The following is a 25,024-nucleotide window of genomic DNA, read 5'->3' on the forward strand; positions in this document are numbered from 1 at the left end:
TTTGCAATTTCAGAAATCTGGGTGCTAGGGTCCAAATTAATTAATGGATGGACCTTGCTATGTAAATACATTCTACAATCATGGATTATTTTGCTATAGGCACAGTAACTTTTCACAGTAACTTTTCTCTACACACAATTATCAGTATAAGACAGGAGTGCCCATACTTTACTAATGTGGGGTCTACATTTAGTGATGTTGTCCCATTATGATCTACATACATAATAACATTGTTAGCATTTTGTATTGCTAAAATATTATATTGATGTATGAGTAAAGTTATACTTCTATATTTATTTATATATATATTTATTTATATATATTAAGTAAAAAATATATTAATATATAATACATATTATATACATATATATATATATATATATATATAATATTAAATAATATAATTAATAAATATACATCCTCACTTAATATTTGCGGCCAAAGCGCAAGCTGTGCCCATATATATATATGTGTATATATATATATATATATATATATATATACATATATATATATATATATTTCTATAATGACTCCAATGATAGCGAACTACATCGTGTTTTTCACTTAAAATACTTATTCATATATTACAGCCGTCCCTGCTTCATGTTCTTCATCTCTATTAACCCCTTCCCCCCTCCACATTCAGCTGATTCGGTGGACACTTCCCATCCGTCGCGGGCACAAACGCTTCCACGCACAAGCGCGCGCACTGACATAAACCCGAGAGCGCGCAGACGTCACGCGCGCATTCGCGCAAAACAACATGGCGGCGCTGGTAAAGCGAGGGATTTAAAGGCGAAGCAGTTCGAAAGTTAATTCAGGGACAGTCCCTTTAATACGGATACTGTCCCCAGATCTGGTCATATTACCCTTTAGCAACATGTAAGCCAGCAGATGACCTCTTCAGTTTTTGCAGCTTTTAGATACGTTTATATGATGTACCTTAAAAGCATAACATTAGCTTTTCACATATAAATGCCTTTTATGTATTGTAGGGGCTTTACAGCAAACATATATAATGTATCTATAAGCAGATGCAGTTCTTGAATGGCATGAATATAAGTGGGATTGAAAGTTTGATGTTGATTCTCAGAAGTGTTTTTGGGGAATGGAGTTGAAAAAAAAACAACATTTCTCTAATTTTCTCCTGCTTACATTTTTTTTAGCTTTGGTTGCCCCTGCCGTTAGCAGCCAAAAAACGTAGCTGACGAAGAAATGGAAGAAATTACTTTCACCAGTGACACTATCTTGTCAGAGGTCCATTTACACAAACGACATAAAAGGCATTTCATGGTCAGACTAAATGCAGTGGGCCAGCCAGGTAAATGAACAGTAGGCTCACACAGTATTTAATGCATCGATTAAAAACCTGTTATACCAGACCGGTATACTGCGATCACGCTTCATTCTCTGCTTATCAAGTCCGTCCATGCCAAATGCAGTAATAGATTACACAAGAAGAGCCCTTGAATTGCAATAAGGATTTATCTGAGAGATGCGGTGCACAATTTTTCCAATAAATTCAATTAAAGTGCAGTTCAAGAGTGCTTCTGATATAATCTTACATTTTTTAATAAAGTTTGAAAATAGGACAAGAACAAAATATCAGAAGCACTTTGTTAAAGTGTGATTAAGCATTATGATGACGTGCATACAGGCCCGGACTGGCAATCTGTGGGTTCTGGCAAATGCCAGAGGGGCTGCTATAAGGTCCCATAGAAAGTCAGTATTTAGTGGGCTGGTGAGGGCTGTTTGGGCCTCTGTGTGGGCTGATTGGGCCTCTGTGTACCTGAAATGTCAGGGCCTATTTTAATTCTCAGTCCGGGCCTGCGTGCATAAGAAATAACACCAGAGAGGCTGTTCTTCAAAGAGGCATTCAGTGTAAAAAAATAGTGCATTATCCTACTTTAGATACAGAAGAATTGTGCTTAAAAAAGTAGTGTTTCAGGCTGATTTATTGATTATTTCTGCAAAACCCCTAATAATCCCGCCCCTTCTCTTCCACTTCCTGCTTCCTGAATTCCCAGGCTGTGCAGGGGAGCCGTGGCTCTCATCTCACTGCTCTGTAGGACAGGAACCAATCAGCAGCTAGCAGGACCTGATAGGGAACTGAAGCCTGTTTTTGCTTTTGTGACTGCAGGGCTGTGATTGGCTGTCCCTCCGCCTACTGTGCTTCTGGCAGGGACCATTAAGACACACCTACCTCTCATTTGAAACACGGACAGGGACTAGAGAACATCTATAGGGGCTATTTTTAAAGATAATAGGAAAAAAACAACACCATACATTGCTTATAATTGCCTACAAAATTAGGGTTTTTTCATTTATCCTATATGTCTCCTTTAAAACTGCAGTCAATTGTTGATTTGATTTTGTTCTGCCTTTTACCACATCCGCTATACACAGATTGCTTCTCAAGTTTTACAAGCACCAATTCATCTAGTCAGGACAAACCTGACACCAAAAAAATGTCTAGATTAGATGTGCTGTCGCTTATAGAACATGTCCAATGTCAAGTCTAATTGAGGAAGAATAATATACATACACATATTTATTGTTAGTGATTTCATAAGAAATATAAATAATTTATAGCTAATTAATTGACCATGAGTTATATGATTATGTATTTATACATTTCTATCAATACAGTTCATTGATTACTCATTAGTGGGTTTTTTTTTGCAGTGGACTGTAGGATCCACTGAAGATTTATAGTAGAGAGTAGAGTTAATGGACAATGAGTTTTAGGCATTTTAGATAAAGTTAAGTAATCAGATGCCAAACAGGTGCCTTATCAGTGTTTTGCTAAAATATTCTCCTTTAGGCATCAAATATGGTATATTTACTAATGTCCTAATGGAAAACTGGGCAGTTGGATCAGGACCCACCCTACTACTCCATCACCCCAGCCCTCTCCAACAAATTTCTGTGGTCAGATATCATATTTCATTTATATACTCGCTCCAGTCCTGCTCTCTTTAGAGGCATCAGAGATAGGTGGGTCCGGTGCAGCTGTATATAGGCAATTGTTGAATGTCGGAACAGGTTCATTTCTGGTTGCGACAGGACAGGTTAGAGTAAATGCAGATTTCTTTACCTGCGTATTACTATATGGTAGGAAAAGTGTCACAAGAAAGTAACATTCTTGGAAAACTGAAAATCTCTTGCCTTGAAGTAGTTATACTGGCAGATACATTACATAGTCTAAAAAAAGAAGGGGAGTGGATAATTTTTAGCATACAAGGTTGCTGTCATTAACTTTCTGTACAAAGATGATCCTTGGAATTGTCTGGTATTTGGAGTAAGGTACATTTTTTTTCCCTCTTCTGAGGCAAATTGGAGAGGCCTCAGGTGAGGTTTTTTGCCTTTCTCTGGGTCACTTAGAAATTAAGTAGGTTTCACTTAAACAAAAGGTTGAAAGTGATAGATGTGAGTAGTGTTTGCAATCTCATATTGAAGATATGTAACCATATAATTTACAACATATGAAATGTCCAACAAATTCAACAGGGCAAGAGAAAAGTTTTAACTTAGTAGAAAGCTGGAGTAAATGGATGATGTTATCCAAAAGTAGCTTTTTTCCATAGGGCAGCAGTATCAGAAAGGTAAGCTTGAGCTTGAAACAATTCATCGTAAATATTTTAGAGATGATGGTCAAAAACTAGAACAGAAAAAGTGGCAGGGAAAAGCAAAACTTAAGAGTGAAAGCAATACACACAAAGGAAGGGAAATATTTAATGTCTCTTATGCTAACAGGTGTTAAAGGGGTGGTTAGCCTTTAGGTTAACTTTTAGTATGTTATAGAATGGCTAATTCTAAGCAACTTTTTCAATTGGTCTTCATTATTGTATTTGTAGTTTTTTTTTTAATGATGTGCCTTCCTCTTCTGACTCTTTCCAGCTTTCAAATGGGGGCCACTGACTCCATCTGAAAAACAAATGCTCTATAAAGCTACATTTATTATTATTACTACTTTTTTATTATTCATCTTTCTATTCATATTCCAGTCTCTTATTCCAATCAGTGCATAGTTGCTAGGGTAATTTGGCCCCTAGCAAACAGATTGCTGAAATTGCAAACTGAAAAGCTGCTGAATAAAAAGCTAAGTAATTCAAAACCACAAATAATGAAAAAAGAAAACAGATTGCAAATTGTCTCAGAATATCAATCTTTACATCATACTAACAATTAACTCAAAGGTAAACAATACCCTGTATGTAGGTTTCGAGTTGAGCCCGGAAATTGTTACTTTGCATGCTCACACCATCATGTCATTGGCTGCATGTCAGCTCGCATGCGCATACCATTGGGAGGTGTATTTTCCAGCAGTACTTTTTTCTGCAATATCTAAATGACAGGACTTTTACAATAGGTTCTGTGCAGACTTCAAGTGCTCAGGTGGTAACGATTGTGCATTTAGTGAAAGAGAAACTCTTAATTGCAGTTGCTTGCTTTGTCATAAAATGCTGGGGGGCACATACTTTGCCTGTTATTAAATGCTGGAGGATCACACATTTTTGGGGGGCCACACACCCCACCTGTCTTGAAGAGGTAGTAGTATCAAAGAAGCACAATGGGGCAGCTGCCTTGGCTTTCTTACTGATATCCAGTGTGATTGTGAAACTGAACCTTTGAAAGGAGCACACCTATTGGGCCTGACAAAAAAGGTCTTTTGGCAGAGCTGAGGTATAATGGTCAATACTAAAGTCGAAGAGCCCACCGAGTGATGAAGGTGAACTTCAAGAATAAAAGTTTCAACAGTCTGTTGGGCTTTAGGAGACAATTAAAATGTATTATTGAAGGTCTTTATGAATCATCAATAGTAGAGCAACCTAGTTTGATCTAAAAGATCATTAGGGGCACACATGCTGTATCAGAAACTTAAAATAGAACAACTTTCCAAGGGCTTTGTTCTTTATTGGTTACTAGTTTGCAGACAGGTGTGCAGACTGGTAGAGTAACTACCAAACTGTTAGTAATCTATGAGTAATTTTGAAGAACTTGTTCATAATAGATCTGTTCTTGCCTTGAAAGTGTTTGTTTATTGTTTGCAATTGTAATTTGGAACACTGAACTTCAAACCTCCACATTGTTTCTGAATGAAGTAAAGTGACTATTTACTACAAACAAGAAAGTGCAAGTGCACTAGGCTTTTAAATATGTAAGGCATGTGCTTAAAAAGTAGTGTTTGGGTTGGTTTATTGAGAATTTTTCCAAAAACCTCACTTCCTGCTGCCTCTTTTCCCAGGCTGTGCAGGGAAACCAGCAGCTCTACGCGCAGTAGAATTGGAACCAATCAGCAGCTAAATGAACCTGATAGGGAACTAAAGTCTTTGCTTGTGAACATTCACGGACTGTGATTGCCTACTAAAAATTAGTAGCAAAATATTTTGGTATATATACTACTAGATAGGGTGCACATATTATGCAGTTCCAATACCTGGGTTCCAGTGCAACATATATGTACATAAACAAGTGACTGCACTGATGGGATTTAATTATCAGCTAAAACAAAAGTGAGTTTTTATCAAAACATTTTGATTCCCCAATGGGCAACGGTATGTATTCCTTCTTCCTAAGTAAATCCCTCAGGTTTACATCATACACAGTATAGCAACAAACCTGGGTACAAATAAACTACACAGGGCCAAGGACAGCAGTCACAGGACAACAAAATCTTTGTCATTTCTGTGTTTTCAGCCCTCTGCATATCTATACAAAACTGTATATAGAGATGGAAGTAAGGCCTTATTGGCCACAGCAAATCAGTTGAGGTTACTTTGTAAAACATCTTCATTTCCCTTATTTTTTTCTTTTTTAGTTTTCCAGTCAGTGTTTAAAATTCTTTCCCACAATAACACACAAGAGACAGTAAGGAAAGCATCTTCTTTTAATGATAAGAAAACAGAAGATACAGAAAAGGATTATAGTTCTTGTTCTCCTGAAGGCATACAGCAAAATGATTCAGAGAATATAGGAAACCTGGTTGATGAAGATGGAGATCTTGAAGTCACTAGAAGACCTCAATCTTTTTCTGAGAGAAGGGAACAGAACTCTGCTCGGAATATTGTATGTCCCACCATAATTACAATTGGAAATGAGGAAGACTATACCTGTGAAGAAAATATTGACAGCAGTCATAACATAGTGAAAATTGGTAAGTAGAATTATTTAAGACTTCATCTTCAACATGTACTTAATCCTAAATATGTCTTCAAAAAGTAATAGGTAGTAGAAGTACAGTAAAGCTGAGACTGAATTACTATCCATTCCTAAAGGAGAATTCAACCCTAAAGTTAAAAAACCCCTACCTTCATAGACCCCCCCTCAGTCCTACCCCCAGCCTAAGTGTTACCTTGGGCAAATGCCCCTAATGTTTTACTTACCCCTCGGTGCAGATTCAGGCATAGGAGTTCAAGGGTGCCATCTCCTTCTCTTCGGAAATCTTCTTAATGAGACTGGTGCCTCAGCAATTTTCAGTGGGTTTCGGCACTTGCTCAGTTGGAGCAGTTTTCTGTTTTGTGACAACTTCGCTTGCGCCGAAACTCACGAAAATTGCAGAAGCACCGGTCTCATTACGAAGATTACCAAAGCGGCTGAAGACGGTGCACGTGAACTTAGCTGGACAGAATCTGCATGAAGGGGGTAAGTAAAACGTTAGGGGCATTTGCCAGGGGTTACACTTCGGCTGGAGGGAGGGGGTCTATGTAGGGTAGGGGTTTTTTAACTTTAGGGTTGAATTCTCTTTTAAAGGGATAGTGACACTTTTTTGACAAATGTGTCACTATTGCTTTAATAAACCATTCGCTGACTCCCAACTGATCTCCATGCTATGTTACGGACCTGTGTTGGAGTCCGACTCCTTTCCTTGATGTCCCAGCAGTCAATGCTTCATTTTAATTGCTGCCAAGTTCTTAATAGGCTGGGGTATTGTTTGTCCACAGCCTAACAGACCTTTTGCCTCCTTTCCCAAGCCTGATGTCAACTTCTGAGGCATCAGGAAATGGAGCTGTTGAAAGCAGGGGAAGCAGGGGGGAACATGTCTCACTAAAGAGCTTATTTTAAGTCATAGTGACATGTTCCTGATAAATACAGAATGTGGCACTATCACTTTAAAAGTCTTTAGACATTGATACCCTTGTTAGGCATATGTTTAAGTATAGTTTCTTATTACAAGTGGCATGTAATATTTATATATATATATATATAGGTATAGGATCACTTTACTCGACTGTGGTAAATGACTATCCTGTCTTAACTTTCTAAAAGAAAGTTACAACGCTTCATGCAACCAGTCTTCTCTGATAAATAGTAAAGCAAAGTTAATTATTATTAATTTTATTGTGTATTTATAAATCAAGCATGCTTTGTTCATCAATTTGGTGCTGGTTGCTGCTTTGAAATAGTATTATTTTCCCTATCACTCTGCTAGCACTACATTTTCAAATATTTCTATTTATTAGTATATTTTATATTAGTTCCTATGACAACTTGTGTACATTGAATGTCTATAAAATAATATTAGACTTTCCGTATAGTTCTCAGCTCCCATGTAAGAATACACAAGTGAGTCACCTGGTTCATTTCTGATACACAACTCTGTATACAATTCTGTGCAACAGGTTACTAATATAATAAGTCTATTGAGATTTATTCCATTTACTGCGAGCATTGATTTAGCCTGTTAAATCATTTAATTTGTATCCATGCTAACCAAGGTATTGTAATAATAATATATGTTTTTTTGTTTCAGAGCACACTATGGCAACACCTCTAGAGGACGTTGGTAAGCAGGTATGTCCTGTCTATTTGTGTGTGTGTACAAGCACACCCTTTATTCTATTTTTGCTTAAGTTGGTCTGGGATTTGTCTGGTGGGTATTGTTTATTTAGGGTTGTATTCATTGTGGCAAGGGACTGCTTGATAAATTATTATGCTTTAAAATGGAAAGTTAATTACATTTTTTACTGGCACGATGAGTATTTTCCTTTCTGGAGAGCACAGAGCATTAAGCCCTGATACAGCATAAGTATAGTAGTTATGGTTTATATAAATAGACAAATACAAGAAGTCATCTGCACTCAAACCATTATCAATATGTTTAGGACATTAAAACATTTTGTGCCTTAAGCTACTAAAAATATGCCTCACCCTTTAAACAAAACAGGCATTGTTTGTCCATGTATTGCAATATATTAATATATTTAAGCTGGCCAAGATAAATTCTAACAAGCAAGTGCCAAGACCAGGTTTTGTGCTTTCTGCTTTTTACGCTTGGAAATTACTCGTAATTATTTTATATGAAAATCTCAGTGTATCAGGAACTAAACATAAAATAAGGTCACTTAGCCAGTATCTCACTATCTTGTTCTAAAACCATTACCTGTATATGCCTTCTTCCATTGCAATGAGTGGAGTATAACAGGGTTTGTCTGACACCGAAAATCCTATCTATTGTATATTTTCAGAACTAATTTTCCTTTTAAAACAGAATATCTTGTTGTTGCAGTATAGCTTCACTAATTCGGTATGATGTAGTATTTGATTCTCATACTCTAAACTGCAGTGTGGCAATGTGTTTTGTTACTTTAAAAAATATTAGCTCTGCTAAATAGGTCTCCAATGTTTTATGACGTCAGTACTTTTACATTATAAACATAGAAAAAAAATGTATGCTCAGTATAAGTTATTGAAATTATCTTTTGCCTGTCCTTCTTTGTAGATCTGGAGAGGTGCTTTCCTTCTTGCTGATTACATTCTCTGGCAGCCCGATCTCTTCAGAGACTGTACTGTGCTTGAACTGGGAGCAGGCACTGGTTTCACAAGCATTATTATGGCTATGATTGCCAAGACCGTATACTGCACAGGTAAATATTATCATGAGACATACTAAGGAGGTTATTTACCAAAGGTCAAGTTGTGTTTTCCTGAGTTTTTCTAATGTAGTTTTTAGTTAAAAACTAGAATTTTCAGGTTAAAAAAAAACTCTGGTGTTTTAAAAAAAACTCAAATTTTTCGAGATTTATTATACCCTAAAGCTGGAAATAGCTCAAATCTGAAAATACTATATACAGCTAAAACCTGTCGAGGTCATGTAGAAGTCATTGGAAGAGGTCCCATGAACCATTTGAAGATGTTCAGGTTTTTTTCCAGTGAGTTTCGCTCGAAAACTGAAATCATTCGAGCAATTTGATTTTTTTCTCATGGAAAACTCGATTCATTTGAGTTTTCAGGGTTTTTTTTACCCCAAATTCACTGATACGAGTTTTTTTCCATTCAAGTTTTTTTCTTAAATGAGAAAACATTTGGGTTATGAGTTCATTCGAGGTATAAAACACCTCACAAAGCTATAAAACTCGACTTTTGATAAATAACCCCCTAGATGTCAGTTTTATCAGAATTCTAATCTTCAGTTCTTTTTTTTAATATGTAAAAACTCAAAAATATCAAATGTGAGCTTATTTAGGAAAAAACTTAGTTGCTTAAAAACATAACAATAAAGCAATCACAGTGAAATCACATTCTATCATTTATTTTAAATGAGCCTGCCAAACTTCTAATTGATCTTAAAAACTTGAATCAAAAATGAGGTTGAGGTAGGGGGGAGGTTTTTTTTTCATTTCTCCTTTAAATATTAAATAATCCTAATTTGGTTATTTTGAAACCAAAATGGATTAATGTAGCATAGTTACCATCAAGGACAAGGTATTGTTTTATTATTATAAAAAGGAAAGGAAATTATTTTTAAAAATTACAATTATCTACAAAATATATATGGATAAGGGATCCCATAGCTGCATTCGGTTTTTAGGTTTTTGCACTTAATAAATCTTAAATATTTGAGAAACATTAATATATATTTTATTTTTCTAACTTAAATCGAGATGTCCTTTTTCTTTACGATGGATACTACAACTGTAAAATACCCATAACTATGCCGGAAAAACATCCATGCACATGTCTGCGTCTGAGGTGTCAGTGATATTATAAATGCACAGAAAGCATTGTGCATTGGAGTGTATATTAGTGCTACTTTCCCTGCAGCCAACCTTGTGGGTTTATAGTAGTTGCAGCTAACTTTTGCTTTTTGTCAGAAGCCTTTTTCTATTCCTCTTGCTGAATAGTTGAGGGAGGGAACAGTGAAGGAAGAGTATTGCACCAGTCTGTGAGCTGGGAAATAGTGCCAGGGTAATGTAAATTTAAATGCACGTATACTACATTAATTTGAAGAAAGAATGCCCTAATTAATACACAGTGCAACTTGGAGGGGGTACGAGCTGATGTCATAAAACATAAAATGTATAATATAAAATATCATATATAATATAAAATATAATAAAAATATAAAAATGCCTTCTTCAGCACAGCTGCTACCACAGTGGTATGTTATAGAATGGCTAATTCTCAGCAACTTTTCAATTGGCCTTCAATTTTTCTTTTTTATTGTTTTTTTAATTATTTGCCTTCTTCTTCTGACTCCTCCCAGCTTTCAAATAGGGGGTCACTGACCCCATCTAAAAAGCAAATGCTCTGCAAGGCTACTTTTTATTACTCGTCTTTCTATTCATGCCCTCTCCTATTCATATTCCTGTTTCTTATTCAGATAAGTGCATGGTTGCTAGGGTAAATTACTCAAAAACCATGAATAATAAAACATGAAAACCAATTTCAAATTGTCTCTAAAAGTCTACATCATATTTAAAGTTAATACAAAGGTGAGCATCCCCTTTAAAAGTATTTCATATGATAAATAAGGTGATGCTACAGTAGGGAGTCATGCTTAAATCAAAGATTCTAATTCTCTCAAGTATCTGTGTAATGGGATCCATATGCCATTCACTAAATCAATACAGTGTTCTGCATGGAGGTAGCATTTGATGCTTTCTAGATAATTTTATAAATAGTGCTCTCCGGCTCTACTAAGCTGGTTTCCAGTGGTTAACTTTTGCCTTATTGCACAAGTAGGAGGATTATTGATGTGCTGCTATTTAAATACCTTTGGAAACCAAATGAGGGGCAAGAATCATCCACATCTGTATGACATCTGTGACTGCAAAGTTTCACTGAAATTAAAGCAGAATAACCAGAGCACCACAGTTGCATATGCCAAGCATAGGCACAAAAATTATTTATCATTCTCAGACTATTAGACTGCATTGAAAGTATTATTGCCAGCAACATCACCCTCAGGCTGTAGATGTGATATGTAAATTAGGTGAAATACTACATATTTCATATCAGATTACAATTTTCAGCCTTTCTATCTTTCTGTCTATCTACTTTCTATATGAGGCTAAAAAGTGTCAGCACTGTACAATTTTTCAATATAAGATGAAATTACAAGTCATGATGTATTTAACCATTTAAAACTCACTACATGGCTTTCCCATCCACTGGGACTTCCATGAAACTGAAGATGTTTATTCATTTCAGACTTTTTGGCTGATTGTGAAGGGGTCATGCCAAAATATATTTCTATCCAAGGGAATTTTAAACTGAATATGTGGTTTTATAAACCATAATGGTGGAGTTTAGACTAGCAGCCATTTTGTTGCTTCATGTGGTTGCATTCTTCATACATTCTAAAGAAATACACAACCCTCAAACTTACTTAAAGGAGAAGGAAAGCTACGGAGGCATTGTATTGCCAATAGATTAGCTGCAATAGTGCAAGATAGAATGTTATATTTATTCTGTAGAATGTTTTACCATACCGGAGTAAAAAGCTCTAGAAACTCTCTGTTTAGGATAGGAGCTGCAGTATTAACATGGTGTGACATCACTTCCTGCCTGAGTCTCTCCCTGCTCTGGGCTCAGATTACAGCAGAGAAGGGAGGGGGGGGGGAAGGAGCAAACTGAGCATGTTCTTGCCCAGGGCAATGAGGTTTAAGCTAAAAACAGGAAGTCTGATACAGAAGTCCATGTGTACACAATAGAAGGAAAGAAATGAAGTGTTTCTTTTGACAGGGGACTCAGAGCAGCACTACTTTGGGGGTTTATTGGTATATTTAGATGGACCTTTCTGATAAGGCTTACTTAGTTTTAACCTTTCCTTCTCCTTTAAAGTGATACTGACACCAGAAATTAAATTTGTTTTTATATCTATCATAATATTGCCTTTGAAAGCTACTTATGACTTTGCCATAAAGTATTTGCAGGATAATTTTATGTTACCTGTTTGATGCCCCATGTTCCTGTATGAGGGGGCTGCCATATTTGTGCAGCAGGAGTCTGTTAGCATTAGAAACTTTAACAGACAGGCTGAGATGGGACAGTCAGGTTGGCAAAACAGTCAGGCTTAGAAACTTCAACAAACAATAATTTACAAAAACAAACCTCTCAGCAAAAAATGATCAACGTGACCTATAGGTAACTTTTAAATGTACACTCATATTTTAAAAACTAGTTTGTTAGTGTCAGTATCACTTTTTTAAGTGCTGTCTAGATTAAACACTATACTAATCGACAGCATGACACAAAATTAAATCAAAAGCATCACACAAGTTCATTCTACTCATTGCAAATTATTGATAAGTGCATCAGGTTTAAAGGAGAAGGAAAGGCTAAAATGAAGTAAGTTTATTTAGAAAGGTCTGTATAGATACACCAGTAACCCATCAAAGTAATGCTGCTCTGTCAAAAGAAACACCACATTTCTTTCCTTCTATTTTGTACACATGGACTTCTGTATCAGACTTCCTGTTTTCAGCTTAAACCTTCATTGCACTGCCTTGAGCATGCTCAGTTTGCTCTTCTCGCCCTCCCTCCTCCCCTCCCTGCTGTAATCTGAGCCGAGAGCTATGAGTGAGCAGGGAGAGACTCAGGCAGGAAGTGATGTCACACCAAGCCAATATGGCAGCTGCTATCCTAAACAAACAGAGAACACTTCAAGAGCTGTTTACTCAGGTATGGTGAAGCATTCTGCAGAATAAATATAGTGTTATAGCTTGCACTATTGTGGCTAATCTATTGGCAATAAACTGCTTTAGTAGCTTTCCTTCTCCTTTAAGAGATTAGAAATGCTTGTCTATTATATGTGCTGTTTCTGGTTTGGTCTTGATTGTAACCTGAGTTATTTTGCATGCCACAGTAAAATGCTTGTGAATTGGATGGTTGGATCAAAATTGCAGAATGATACTAATACTTCTAAACATCTAATCTTAAAGTGAAGTAAACGCACTCTTCAAAATGAGCTCAACGAATAGGGTTTGTGCTAAACACACTTTTTGCCTATTCTTTAATTATAAATATGTCTGGGTTTTGTTTTTTCTGCACAAAACAAGAATATGACACTAGTTTCACCTTAGCACTTGCTGATACTTCCTGATCCCACAGAGCAATGGAGGATCTGATAAAATTAGTGTCCACTGAGAAGCCTTCTGATTATGCAGTGCTCAAAGGCTTCAGCTTAGAGAACAGAAGAGTTTGTTTAAAGGTCTATAAGAACTGTTAACAAATGATCCTGTTTATAAAGGTAGGGGTTCAGTGAGAAAAAACCCCAACTCTCAAATTAGTGCTTTTAAATATTTTTTTTTTTATCTAAAGAGTAGACAGAATGCATTTTCGACACAATTCCCATTTCTTGTGCTAATGTTTAGCAAAGGTGTTTTAGGTGTATACTGTTCCTTTAAAGCATCAACATTTCAACTCTGTTCTAATTACCATTATGGATGTTACTGCTTTCAGCTTTCAGACGGCTTGACTTGGTCTAAAATGAATAAGATGCCAGTTTCGCTCCAAATGTTAATGTGCATGAGGTCACAGTAATTTCATATGATAAAAGTTATTGCACTGTGTCTCTAGAGAAACTAAAGCTCTGGAAAACACGTATAAATAAAAAGTTGTGCGGATCATGGAAAATAAACAATGTTATTATTAATTTCCCCGATGACTTAATTTGTACTTATTATGTTCTGATAAGGTCCTGTTACAGATACCAAGTTACCAGCAACCTACTATGATATATATTGGTTTTGTAAAAGTTTACACAAGGATAAAGAGGCTCAGTGTGGCATATAGCATTTAAATCTATTATGTGACCTTTTCTGATTGGCATTTATTTGGTTTGGATTGCACGTTTCCTTTGTCTGCTCAAACCTCCTAATTGCTGTCAGCACTACAGAAAAACATAACTGTAAATGTTAAAATGGAATGGAAGAATTGCAGGGATTATCTCTCAAAAAGATGTGCTGCTCTATGTTGCCTAGATGGTTGAAAGAGTGCTAGATGTATTACAGGGCTTGTTCATCATATAATACTAATATTGCCTTACATGTATTATTGGGTTATAGCAAGTGGATCTAATCAAGTTATTCATGGCAATTGCACAGCACATTTCTCAGAAAAGCACTCTGAGCTTACATTTATTAATTTGATGGGTTTACATCCCTTTTATTTTAAGCTAGCGATAAGATTTATATATATATATATAACTATATATATATATATATCTATATATATATATATATATATATATATATATATATATATACATATATATATATATATATATATGTAACATATATATTTTATTTTCAAACCAGTCAATTTATGTTTATTCAGTGTTTTACTTCAAAAACAACAAAAAAAAAAACCATATGGGTTTTTTACCCAACTGTTAACCCTTTTCTAGCTTTAGCTGCTAATTCCCATTAGTATGTCATAAAGTATATCATACTGCAATTAAAAAAGGTATCAAATTAAGCTATGCAAGCATACATTCTCTTCTCTGGTGATCACAATATTGATATTTCATGAGCACATTTGTTCGCCTTGTTTACCGTATATACTCGAGTATAAGCCGAGTTTTTCAGCCCCCAAAATATGCTGAAAAACTCTACCTTGGCTTATACTCTGGTCAATCGCAAAAAATTGACATTTTAAGAACTAAGGGAGCCTACGATTCACAGTGCTTTTGCTTTCACACTTCTCACTGTTACAGTTAGAGCTGTAGTATTTCTGGTCAGGTGATCTCTGAGGCAGCACATAGACCATCAGAAAATGGCGGTTCAAGGCAAGAGATGTAAAAGGGCAATATGTACTTAAATATATATTCCAGTTTGGTTTCTTTAATATGCCACTTAATATGATATAATCTGTTGTTTAGGTATTCATTTTGGGGGGAAAGTTTTCCTTCAAGCCACTTATAGTGAATATACCCATAAATCTTACCTTAACTTGCTGGTTATTGGCCTTTACTTGAATCTAGCAGTAGATGTGGCCTAGATGTCCCTGTGGCATACTTTTATGTTATTATAAAAGTGGTCAGCCATATACTCATTTGCTGTATATATTGAAGAAAGTACCCCCTCTTGTAAAATATAAGGATATTAGAAGTTACCAAGGAGTTTCATGACCATATAAAAACACAAGGCCTGTGCAAGTCATGTGACAAAAATGACATTAGAACTCACCGTTTATAACTGATGACATCAGAACTTACCGTTTATAAGGATATAATTTACAAGATATTCATGGCTTTTGTGTATTATACCTAAATATAACACATTTATGTTTCTTCTGCAATTATATGTGTGAATAGGTTTAAAATATATCTGCTACCAGAGAAAAATCAAATTAGTATTTATTGCAATATGTATGTAAACTGGAGGAATAAATATACATACCTATATCACATTTATGTTTCTTTTGCAATTGTTTGAGTGAATAGGTAGTTAATACAGACAAGCAAATGGCCTCGCTAGTGTTGAGGTGATTACTGGAAGAAATAGAAGAATGTGTTCTGCGGTGGGTTTCGGTAATAGTGACAATTGTTATGGTTAAAGCTCTGTTTAACAATGATTTTTGTATGAGAACAAGCACACAGCCATATAACAACCCACATAGCCATGGCCTAAAGTACATTAAGAATAATTTATGAACTTCCTGGTAAACTGAATCTTTCAATGCCCAAATGTCCTGGTAAACGGAATTATCCCATTCCCAAATATTTAGAATAATTCCATTAATGTGTGTTTGTACACATGTACAAATGTATTATTATGAAGGTTAGCAAATATGGTATTTGCAAGCATGCTGTTTTGAACACGACTGCTATATTAAATGAAATGGAACTGGACTTACTTTTAACTTCATTTATGCTATTTTTCTTAATACATTTTGATGACAGCTTGACCTTTATATCAGATCAGATGATTTGGAGTTTTCCAAGACTGTGATATGTAATTTATTTAAAAAGAGAAAGCATCATTGGCATTCAGTACTTGACCTAGATATTCACTTAGCAACCATATAATCAATTACTTGAGATTTGACCAGAATTAGTGGCTGCAGAGTCGAAATGGGAGCTGCTGTAAATATTTGACTGAAATATGCTCAGAGTGGCAAATGTGAAAAGGTAAGCTGCAGGTGCCATGTTTCCTCTTCAATTCTAATGCATGCACCTTAAGTTAAATTTGTCTTTGACAGACACAACTCATACTTCTAATGCCTAAAGCTGGCCATAGATGTTGAGATTTTTAAAAGATCAGATCCTGATCGTGAGACCACGATCTTCTCAGAACGATCGTACAATCGTACGAATTTACAATCAACTAAAAAGACCAATTTGCCAGGAAAACAAAGGGGAGCTGCCTGCTTGGCCCTGCAAACATAGATAGATTGCACTGGGACCGACAACGATTTTTTGACCTGGCCGATCAATTTCCTGACAGATGTCGGCCGAAAAATCATAAGATGTACGATCGTTCAAATCCCACTAACTGCACGATAATTTCAAAGGATTGGTCGGGCTTCCCTAAAATTGCTCGTTCGGCAAGAAGAATCGTCGCGTCTATGGGGAGCTTAAGTCCCCCTGATTTATCAACAAGTGCAGTTTTCAAGAGCAACTAGTCTACTAGTAGTTAAAAAAAAACGTATGCAATCGGCAACTCCAGATATTCAATTTAGCAACTATGTTTATAAATGAGCCATTTATAAATGAACAATATAGTCTGGATTTCCATGTGTTGCAATAAAGTACAATAATACATTACAATTCCATTTGTAACTGTATTTTTTAGATGTTAACGTTTTTGGAATTAAACGTCATCCTTTTTTTTTTTAAATGTTTCTATATTTTTTGAGATGTAATTGTTATAGAGATATGGATAAAAAATGTAAGTAACTTTTTTAAAATCTCTTCTAATTAGATGTTGCTGCCATATACTTAATATGTTGTTTATCCTCTTTATTGCTCTTTTTTTTAACATTAGAAATATTAAATATTTAAAATTGCTGTATTTATCATGACAGCAGCTCACAACTCATCAACAAATGAGTTTGTTATGCTACTGGATGGGACATATTTATTAAGCTGTGTGTTTAATGTGAAGCTGAGAGTATGGGGCAAATTCACTAAGATTCGTAGTTGCGCCAGGCGTAACTTCGCCGCACTTCACCACACTTCGCCAGGCGTAGTTTCGCCAGCGCTTCGCAAATTCACTAAAATCCGAAGTTGCGCTCAGGGGTAGCGTAAGGTTGCGAAGTTGCGTTAGCGTTGATTTGCTAAGTAAATCGAAGTTACGCTAGCGAAGGCTAATTTGCATATGGCGCGAAATTCAAATTTCAATGGAGGAATACGTATCAGCACTACAAATGCCTAGAAAAGCTTCAAAACATCAAATAAAATTTTTATTTTGCCCTACACATGTGCCCACTGTCTAGGTAAGTTGCCATGAGTCAGGAAATGTAGGGGGGAAGGAGGGGAGCCCCAAAAATTTTTTGCGATCTTTTTCAGCCTATCACCCATAATGTAGAAAACACGCCAGCGTTTTTTGGGACTTAGAAAAAATTTTGACTTTTTTTGAAACAATCCCTATCTACTCTATTGCGCTTCGCCAGGTCTGAGGTGGCGAAGGAAGTCTAGCGTAAAAGGTAGCGTTCAGTACACTGCGCGCGTTAGTGAATTTGCGTAGTTATGTCGCTAGCGAAACTTCGCCAGGCGTAAGGGTGCGAAGTAACACTAGCGAAACTACGCCAGCGTTCGTTAGTGAATTTGCACAGTAACGAAAATGACAAACGCTAGCGAAGTAACGCTAGCGTTCAGCGCTTAGTGAATTTGCCCCTATGATTCTGGTGTAAAAATTATACCGCTTTTTACACAACTTTTTACTCTGGAATTTCTACTTAATTTCATTGACTTTAATGGACTATACCCGTTCTAAAGTGAAATAAAATAATTAGGAACGGCACTTAATTTCTTGATTTAATTTGATTTAATTGGGGAAATGGCCCTTTTCAGCAGGCTTCAGCTTCAAGAGCCAAGTCAAATCAGAACCCTTAAAATCATGTAACTTTATGTCACATAAACAAGGAATTTGCATGCAGGGTTATTTTTAACCATTCTTCCGTTTGGGATTCTGCCAAATCCTTCATAAAAGATTTGGGATTCAACCGAATCCCAAAATAGTGGATTCAGCGCATCTCTAAAAATATTGGTGTAATTTCTGGATTAAAGTAAAATACAGACCTTCGTAAATATCCCCACTTTTAAATTGTAATGGATTCTGCATGGAGATTTCAGAAATGTTGATGAATTAGGAAAACACAATATATTAATAAATAGCAATTACACCGTTTTTGGTGTAAAACATTTTACAGAGCATGATAAATATTCCTAGATAATTTTACCGCTGTCTACAGTGTCCATGGCCGGTCAAAGCCATAATATGTGTTTGCTGCACCATTCATTTCTTTATGTAGTTGCTGCCTGCTCACATGAATAGAAGAAATTAGAGAACTCTCACACGTTATCAGAAATGGCTACAATAGATGCTACTGTACTTCTCAAAACAGGACTGATTATACATTGCAGCTGTAAAAATGGTGAATGTTTTGCAGAAGGCCTTATTAATGCATAAAAAAGTGATTGGTGGAGATGTCATTTTATTCCGTTTAGAAATCTCCAGGGTCAGCTCATCTGCTATTTGCCATCTCTGTAACACACAAGAAAAAAAGGACTAAGATTCATTTGCCTGAGGCAAGAACACTTTGCTAAAAATAAACGCTCACATACTGATTGCAAGTGTTGATGTGCTTGTTAAACTGTTTATATCAGACTTCCTCTATACTGTGTATAAAAAATAAAATATATCATGAATGCTAGGAAGCAAAACAGAATCTTGGCAGCATAAAACTATTTATTTTAACCTACAAATAACAATGGTTAATATAAATCTTTTCTGAGAATTATTATTATTATTATCTAAGTCGTGATGGCATGGTTTGAGCCAGCTTGCTGTTTTTAAGTATTAAAACCTCACACCGAGTTTTTGTTTATAGTTTTTACGGTTGTTGAATCCAAGAACTATTTGCAGTTGCAAATAGGCTAATACAAAAAAAACCAAAAAACACTAATTCTCCTGTACCGTTTCTGCTCTGATTTAGTCTTTTCTAAGCAATAATCTATTAAATGTGAAGCAATAGCTTTCTGAAGATTGCATGAACCAGAATAACAAATTGTAGATTTCCAGACCGAGAAGTTGCATTAAACTTAGGGTTGGACTACACGGGTGTTTTCTGTGCGATCCGACGCGCTGCGCAAAACCGTAGTCGTCAAGTTGGATGCAACGAAAGTAGGGTAAGGTATACGGATGGTGTCGCAGCATTGATCCGACATGACTGTTGCATGCAGACGATGCGTCCGCATCCGACAGTCGTGTCGCGTCGGAAGGAAAATACACGTTTTGGTAAATATATTGTAATGTATTTTTGCAGGAATCTTATACAGACAATATATCACTTTGTTGTTAATAGGTATAATGTACTGTGATTGAATTAGTCCATACAGTTTCACAGTTAAGAAAATAGAGTATACTTAATTATTCCTCTGTAAGTTAAATGTACAGATCTCTTGTTTTTGTAGCCTTAAAATAAATAAGCATTTAATAGTGTTCTAAGTATGTTTTTTTTTTTTTTAAATAGGTACAGAAAAACCTGTCCTCTAATAGTGGGCTGATTACTAACATAGGTGCTAAACTGCACCATTGCAGTTGCCTATAGCAACAAATCAATATTGACCAGTCTGTCTGCACACACAGGATGAGGGTGGCTTTGTGTGTGTCTGTTTTTTAAATTGCATGGGTGGGGGGGTTGGTTGTGTTTATATATTTATATATTTTTTTAAATTATATTTTCATAGAAGATTTCCATTAATATTTATTTTGCTGTTTTCTATTCATAAGATTCCAGGTGTTTGTTCTGTCATTTACAATAGTCAGAATGTTACACTTTCACTGTTTTATTAGCTTCATAAGACCAGACTATGTCCATGTTTTATTTATCTTACCCAATGCATTTAAGATCTTTTGTTATTAAATCACATAAAATATATTTTGCAGGCTGTATCCTAAAGCAAGGTTATGTACATATCATAAAGCTATTTATATGTGTAAGATATAAACTGGCCTAATTTTAATATCTCTTGTGGGTTTTGCATATACTCTGACATGAAAATCTCTTAAACTATATTAAAGGGCTATTTTTGTAATTTCTTTTTTTTTTTGAGCTTCTTCTTGACAATGTAGGCTCACGGAACATGGAGTGATTTTCAATCAGCACCAGCTGGCTAAAAAGCACCCCACTTTTTATGAGCCTAAAAGCTCATGGCATATAAACTCTTACTGATGGTTCCCCCGCCAGAACATTCACTGGGGCTCATTTATAATTTATAATAGTTTTCCCCTTTAAAAACTTGACCGAGAGATTTTTATTTGCAAATTAATTAAGGTTTGCCAGTAGAGGGTAGACTTCCTCAACTGAATTATAAGACTGTCAGATATCAAATGTATGATTATATGACATTTTTTGTTTTTTTAGACTAATAACACATCTATAGTTTTTATTTTATAGTTAATGAGGTTGAGGGCATATCCCTCAAACCATCAGTATCCCTTTAATGACTGCTCATATTGTGGAGACATACTTAATGCAGATAAAGAAAGCAGAGAAGGATTATAGTGAATGCAACTCTTAAGAGGTAGATTTATTAAGGATCGAAATTTCATATTTTTTTATGGTCAAAAGTCTCAAATTCAAATTGTGAATTATCCAAACTTGATTTGAATGGCACGGCCTGCTTAACTACATAAGTAGTAACTTAAGACTCCATATTTGTGTGATGAAAAAAAAAAAATACTTCTAGTAGATTGAGTTGAAATGTTGACAAAATTTTGTCCTAAATAACCACTATGTTGTTGTTGATGTACATCAGAAATCCATCATTTAGCTGTAGCTAAGCATATTGAATTTTTACAGCCTATTTATTTTATAATTACATATTGCACATTTTTTTTAAAATCTCTTATTTTTAGATGTTGGTGAAGACTTGTTGGAGATGTGCAAGAGAAATGTGAGCCTGAATAAATGTCTTACTGAACCAGCAGGTAATAAGCTTCTGTAGTTCTCCCCTTCTATATATATTATAAATCTATTTATAGATATAATACATTCAAACTGTTGTCTGGTCCCTGTTGGTTAATGTTCCTATTAGCCAGGTAGCCGGTTTTGAGATAAACATTAATAATGCAGAATAACAATAAGGGGGTTTGTGAGGTTTTTTTTTCTACCTCATATAAACTCACAACTGCAATGTTTGCTTATTTGTGAAAAATCCCGAATGTAAAAAACTTGATTAAAAGCAGGCATGGCATTCTGCTGGAGACTTTGGAAAATTGGAACTTGGAAACTTGCTAACATAATGATGAAGTGCATGGTACTTAGTGGTGTGTTACTCCATTGTATCGTGAAAGCTTTTTTCGCCCACAAAGGAAAATTCTTTATTTTAAATGAGGGAGCCACCTCTAGACAAAGTAGTAAATCTACTTACATGGCTTGCAAAGGGACCTATAATGCATAATACTTGTCACAGTTTGGTACAGGTCTCTGCTTATTAGTAAACTGCATAGGATTGAAATTCCTAAAGGAAATGGTAGGACAAGCCATTAGCTGTAAAGTTTTTGGAGATATAATGCAGTATAAAGAATACACTTCTAAAGACAACAATCGACTACAGAAAATAGTTCACAGTAATTCATTTGTACAGCGTACTGTGTGCTGCAAAGTAATTATTAAACATACTTAATGGTCATGTGTTTATGCACAGTAACATAAATCCTGTAGCTACACACAGCTGAAATGCCTAAGAGCACAGGTTTCTAAGCACGATAGTCATATGATAAATGCTCTCATCTGAAATCCATAAATACTATGTGGCCTGTTGATATAAAGTCTGTAAGGAGAAAATGTGTCAAAAAATTCAATACTCGCCTCTCCATCAGAGGATATTACTGGTGCTTGCACACCCTACAAGCACAGGGTACTATTAGAAATCAGAGCTGTCGGGCGATAAGGCTTTATGAAGTTATCACTCCACTAGGCTTATTTCTGGCAATTTTGCTTATATAGGTTATTTCTATTCAAATGGCTGCCTGCATGAAAAACTAAAAGATATGATATGAATAAACGTATGGCCGTAATAATAAGTATATTTCATTTAGCCATGCTGTTGTAAATGGGCAAGAGACTTGAACTGTCTCTAAACATCACATTTTTGATGAAATTCAGAAAGTGATATTTGGCTGGCACCCTGTGGCTATGCCAAGTTTTTAAAACCTCAATTTTTTTTTATAAGAATGTCGTTTTTTTTACATATGTACAAAGATGTGAATTTTACAAACCTAACCCCAGTTACACTAAAATAGATGCAGGTTTTGCCCTTGTTGTTACCATTTATTAAAGTTAATTAACATGCTTCTTGCACTAAAGTAGCACTAAGGGGCAAATTCACTAAGATGCGAAGTTGCGTCAGGCGCAACTTCGCCGCACTTCGCCAGGCGTAGTTTCGCCAGCGCTCCGCAAATTCACTAAAATCCGAAGTTGCACTCTGGGGTAGCGTAAATTTGTGAAGTTGCGCTAGCGTTGATTCGCTATGTAAAGCGAAGTTACGCTAGCGAAGGCTAATTTGCATACGGCGCCAAATTCAAATTTCAATGGAGGAATACGTATCAGCACTACAAATGCCTAGAAAACCTTCAAATCATCAAATAAAATTTTTATTTTGCCCTACACATGTGCCCACTGTCTAGGTAAGTTGCCATGAGTCAGGAAATGTAGGGGGGAAGGAGGGGAGCCCATATAAATTTTTTGATCTTTTTCAGCCTATCACCCATAATGTAGAAAACATGCCAGCGTTTTTTGGGACTTAGAAAAAATTTTGACTTTTTTTGAAACAATCCCTATCTACTCTATTGCGCTTCGCCAGGTCTGAGGTGGCGAAGGAAGTCTAGCATAAAAGGTAGCGTTCAGTACTCTGCGCAAGTTAGTGAATTTGCGTAGTTACGTCGCTAGCGAAAATTCGCCTGGCGTAAGGGTGCGAAATAACACTAGCGAAACTACGCCAGCGTTCGTTAGTGAATTTGCGCAGTAACGAAAATGCCAAACGCTAGCGAATTAACGCTAACGTTCGGCGCTTAGTGAATTTGCCCCTAAGTTTGTACATCATACTAAAAGTTTATTTTAAGGTGAACAACCCATTTAAGGCAAACACAGTTAATACAAGAACAGGGTAGATATGTTTAGGTGTATGAAGAGTGCTTATTATATTGGTGCTATTGTCCTTTTAGCAATGATGAAAGCTTATTAAGGAAAAGTGGTGTTTTATGTGTTGTCCAATATCTGTACAGCACCGTCAAATAATGCAAATTGAAGACAGGAGAAAAATTATATTTGACTGACTAGTACCTTGTTCTCTTAAGTTGATCTTGATTTGTAAAAGGAATACATTTCTTATACCTAACTTGTCATAACATATGATTTTATTTTTAATATAGGAGGAAAAGTCACCGTAAAGCAATTGGATTGGTTAAAGGAAGAATTTTCTGAAGGTAATAAACTTAGACTTTCTTTTGAGCAACTATAAGTAAATGTTTTGTTTATATTGTTACTTAATTGATTATTTGATTCTGTAAAATTTCGAACTATGTACATATAAATGAATTTGTATTTGCCTTTGAGAACAATCACTGCCTCTTCTGCAGTTTTGTTTCATCCTTATACGAGATATTTTGTGTGAAAAACAAGAACCTACCAGTGCATTATACTCTTTTGAATATAGAAGGAATGTGCTTACAAAAGTAGTTTTTTAGGCTGATTTATTGAATATTCCTGCAAAAACACTACTACTCCCACCCATCTGTTATACTTCCTGCTGCCTTCTTTCCCAGGCTGTGCAGGGTTGCCGGCAGTAATCGGCACACTACACTATAGGATAGGAAGCAGCTAGGCTGACCTGATAGGGAACTGAAGCCTGTCTTTACTTGTGTGACTGCAGGGCTGTCATTGGCTGTCCCCCTCCTTCTGTGCTTCTGTGTTAGAACACGCCCACCCCTCACACCCAAAAGGACAGGGACCAGAGAATATCTATGGGGAGCTGAAATAAAGGGGTTAATTTTGAAGACAATATTAATTTACAGCCAAAAGTAATACCAGCACCATATAGTATACATTATTGCCTACAATTTTTTTTTTAAATTATTTATCATATATGTCTCCTTTAAATAATGCCCACTAATAATCATTACAAGCCCACACTCGACACATGACCTCTATAAGGTACATATTTGCTTGTTTACATAATGACAAACATTATTATAAATAAGTAAATGATGAGCTCAGGGGGAAACCAAATGTTCATTATTGAACTCTACAACAAAAATAGTACTAAAGTATTGAGCCCAAAGGCAGCAGACCTTTTGCAAAGAAGAAACCTTCATTCAATGTGTTCGTATAATGTGTGTCTCTCACATTCCATGGGCCAGATAAGGGAAGCCTTTGAAGAATGAATGTTTTCTTCTTTAAGTAATTCTACGCTTGTAGAAGAAGAAGCATTGCAACAAAATTTTTATGTATCTCTGACTATAACTTATCAGCTATGGGGAGCCTAGCTAAATGTTAGAACAGTAAGGGTGCTGGATGCTGAAACCTACCCTTTAACTTTAATTATAACTATAGATTTAAATACCTT

At 35.7% G+C, this 25,024-nt stretch overlaps 1 protein-coding gene across 2 annotated transcripts in view; it reads left to right on the plus strand.

Moving 5' to 3' along the window:
* Window positions 1-703: 703 nt before the first annotated feature.
* Window positions 704-25,024, plus strand: part of mettl22.L (methyltransferase like 22 L homeolog) — a 44,658-nt gene continuing 20,337 nt past the window's right edge. Inside the window, exons 1-7 of one of the 2 annotated variants that reach the window (XM_041576784.1) lie at window positions 704-885; window positions 1,170-1,324; window positions 5,825-6,160; window positions 7,757-7,797; window positions 8,726-8,870; window positions 21,315-21,386; window positions 23,832-23,885. In XM_041576784.1, the coding sequence (XP_041432718.1) occupies window positions 1,219-1,324; window positions 5,825-6,160; window positions 7,757-7,797; window positions 8,726-8,870; window positions 21,315-21,386; window positions 23,832-23,885 (754 nt within the window). In that variant the 5' untranslated portion in view covers window positions 704-885; window positions 1,170-1,218. The remainder of the gene's footprint in view (window positions 886-1,169; window positions 1,325-5,824; window positions 6,161-7,756; window positions 7,798-8,725; window positions 8,871-21,314; window positions 21,387-23,831; window positions 23,886-25,024) is intronic. The other variant, XM_018236274.2, reaches the window with a different exon arrangement.

The sequence above is a fragment of the Xenopus laevis genome, chromosome 9_10L (genome assembly GCF_017654675.1).
Source record: "Xenopus laevis strain J_2021 chromosome 9_10L, Xenopus_laevis_v10.1, whole genome shotgun sequence".
Classification (NCBI taxonomy): domain Eukaryota; kingdom Metazoa; phylum Chordata; class Amphibia; order Anura; family Pipidae; genus Xenopus; species Xenopus laevis.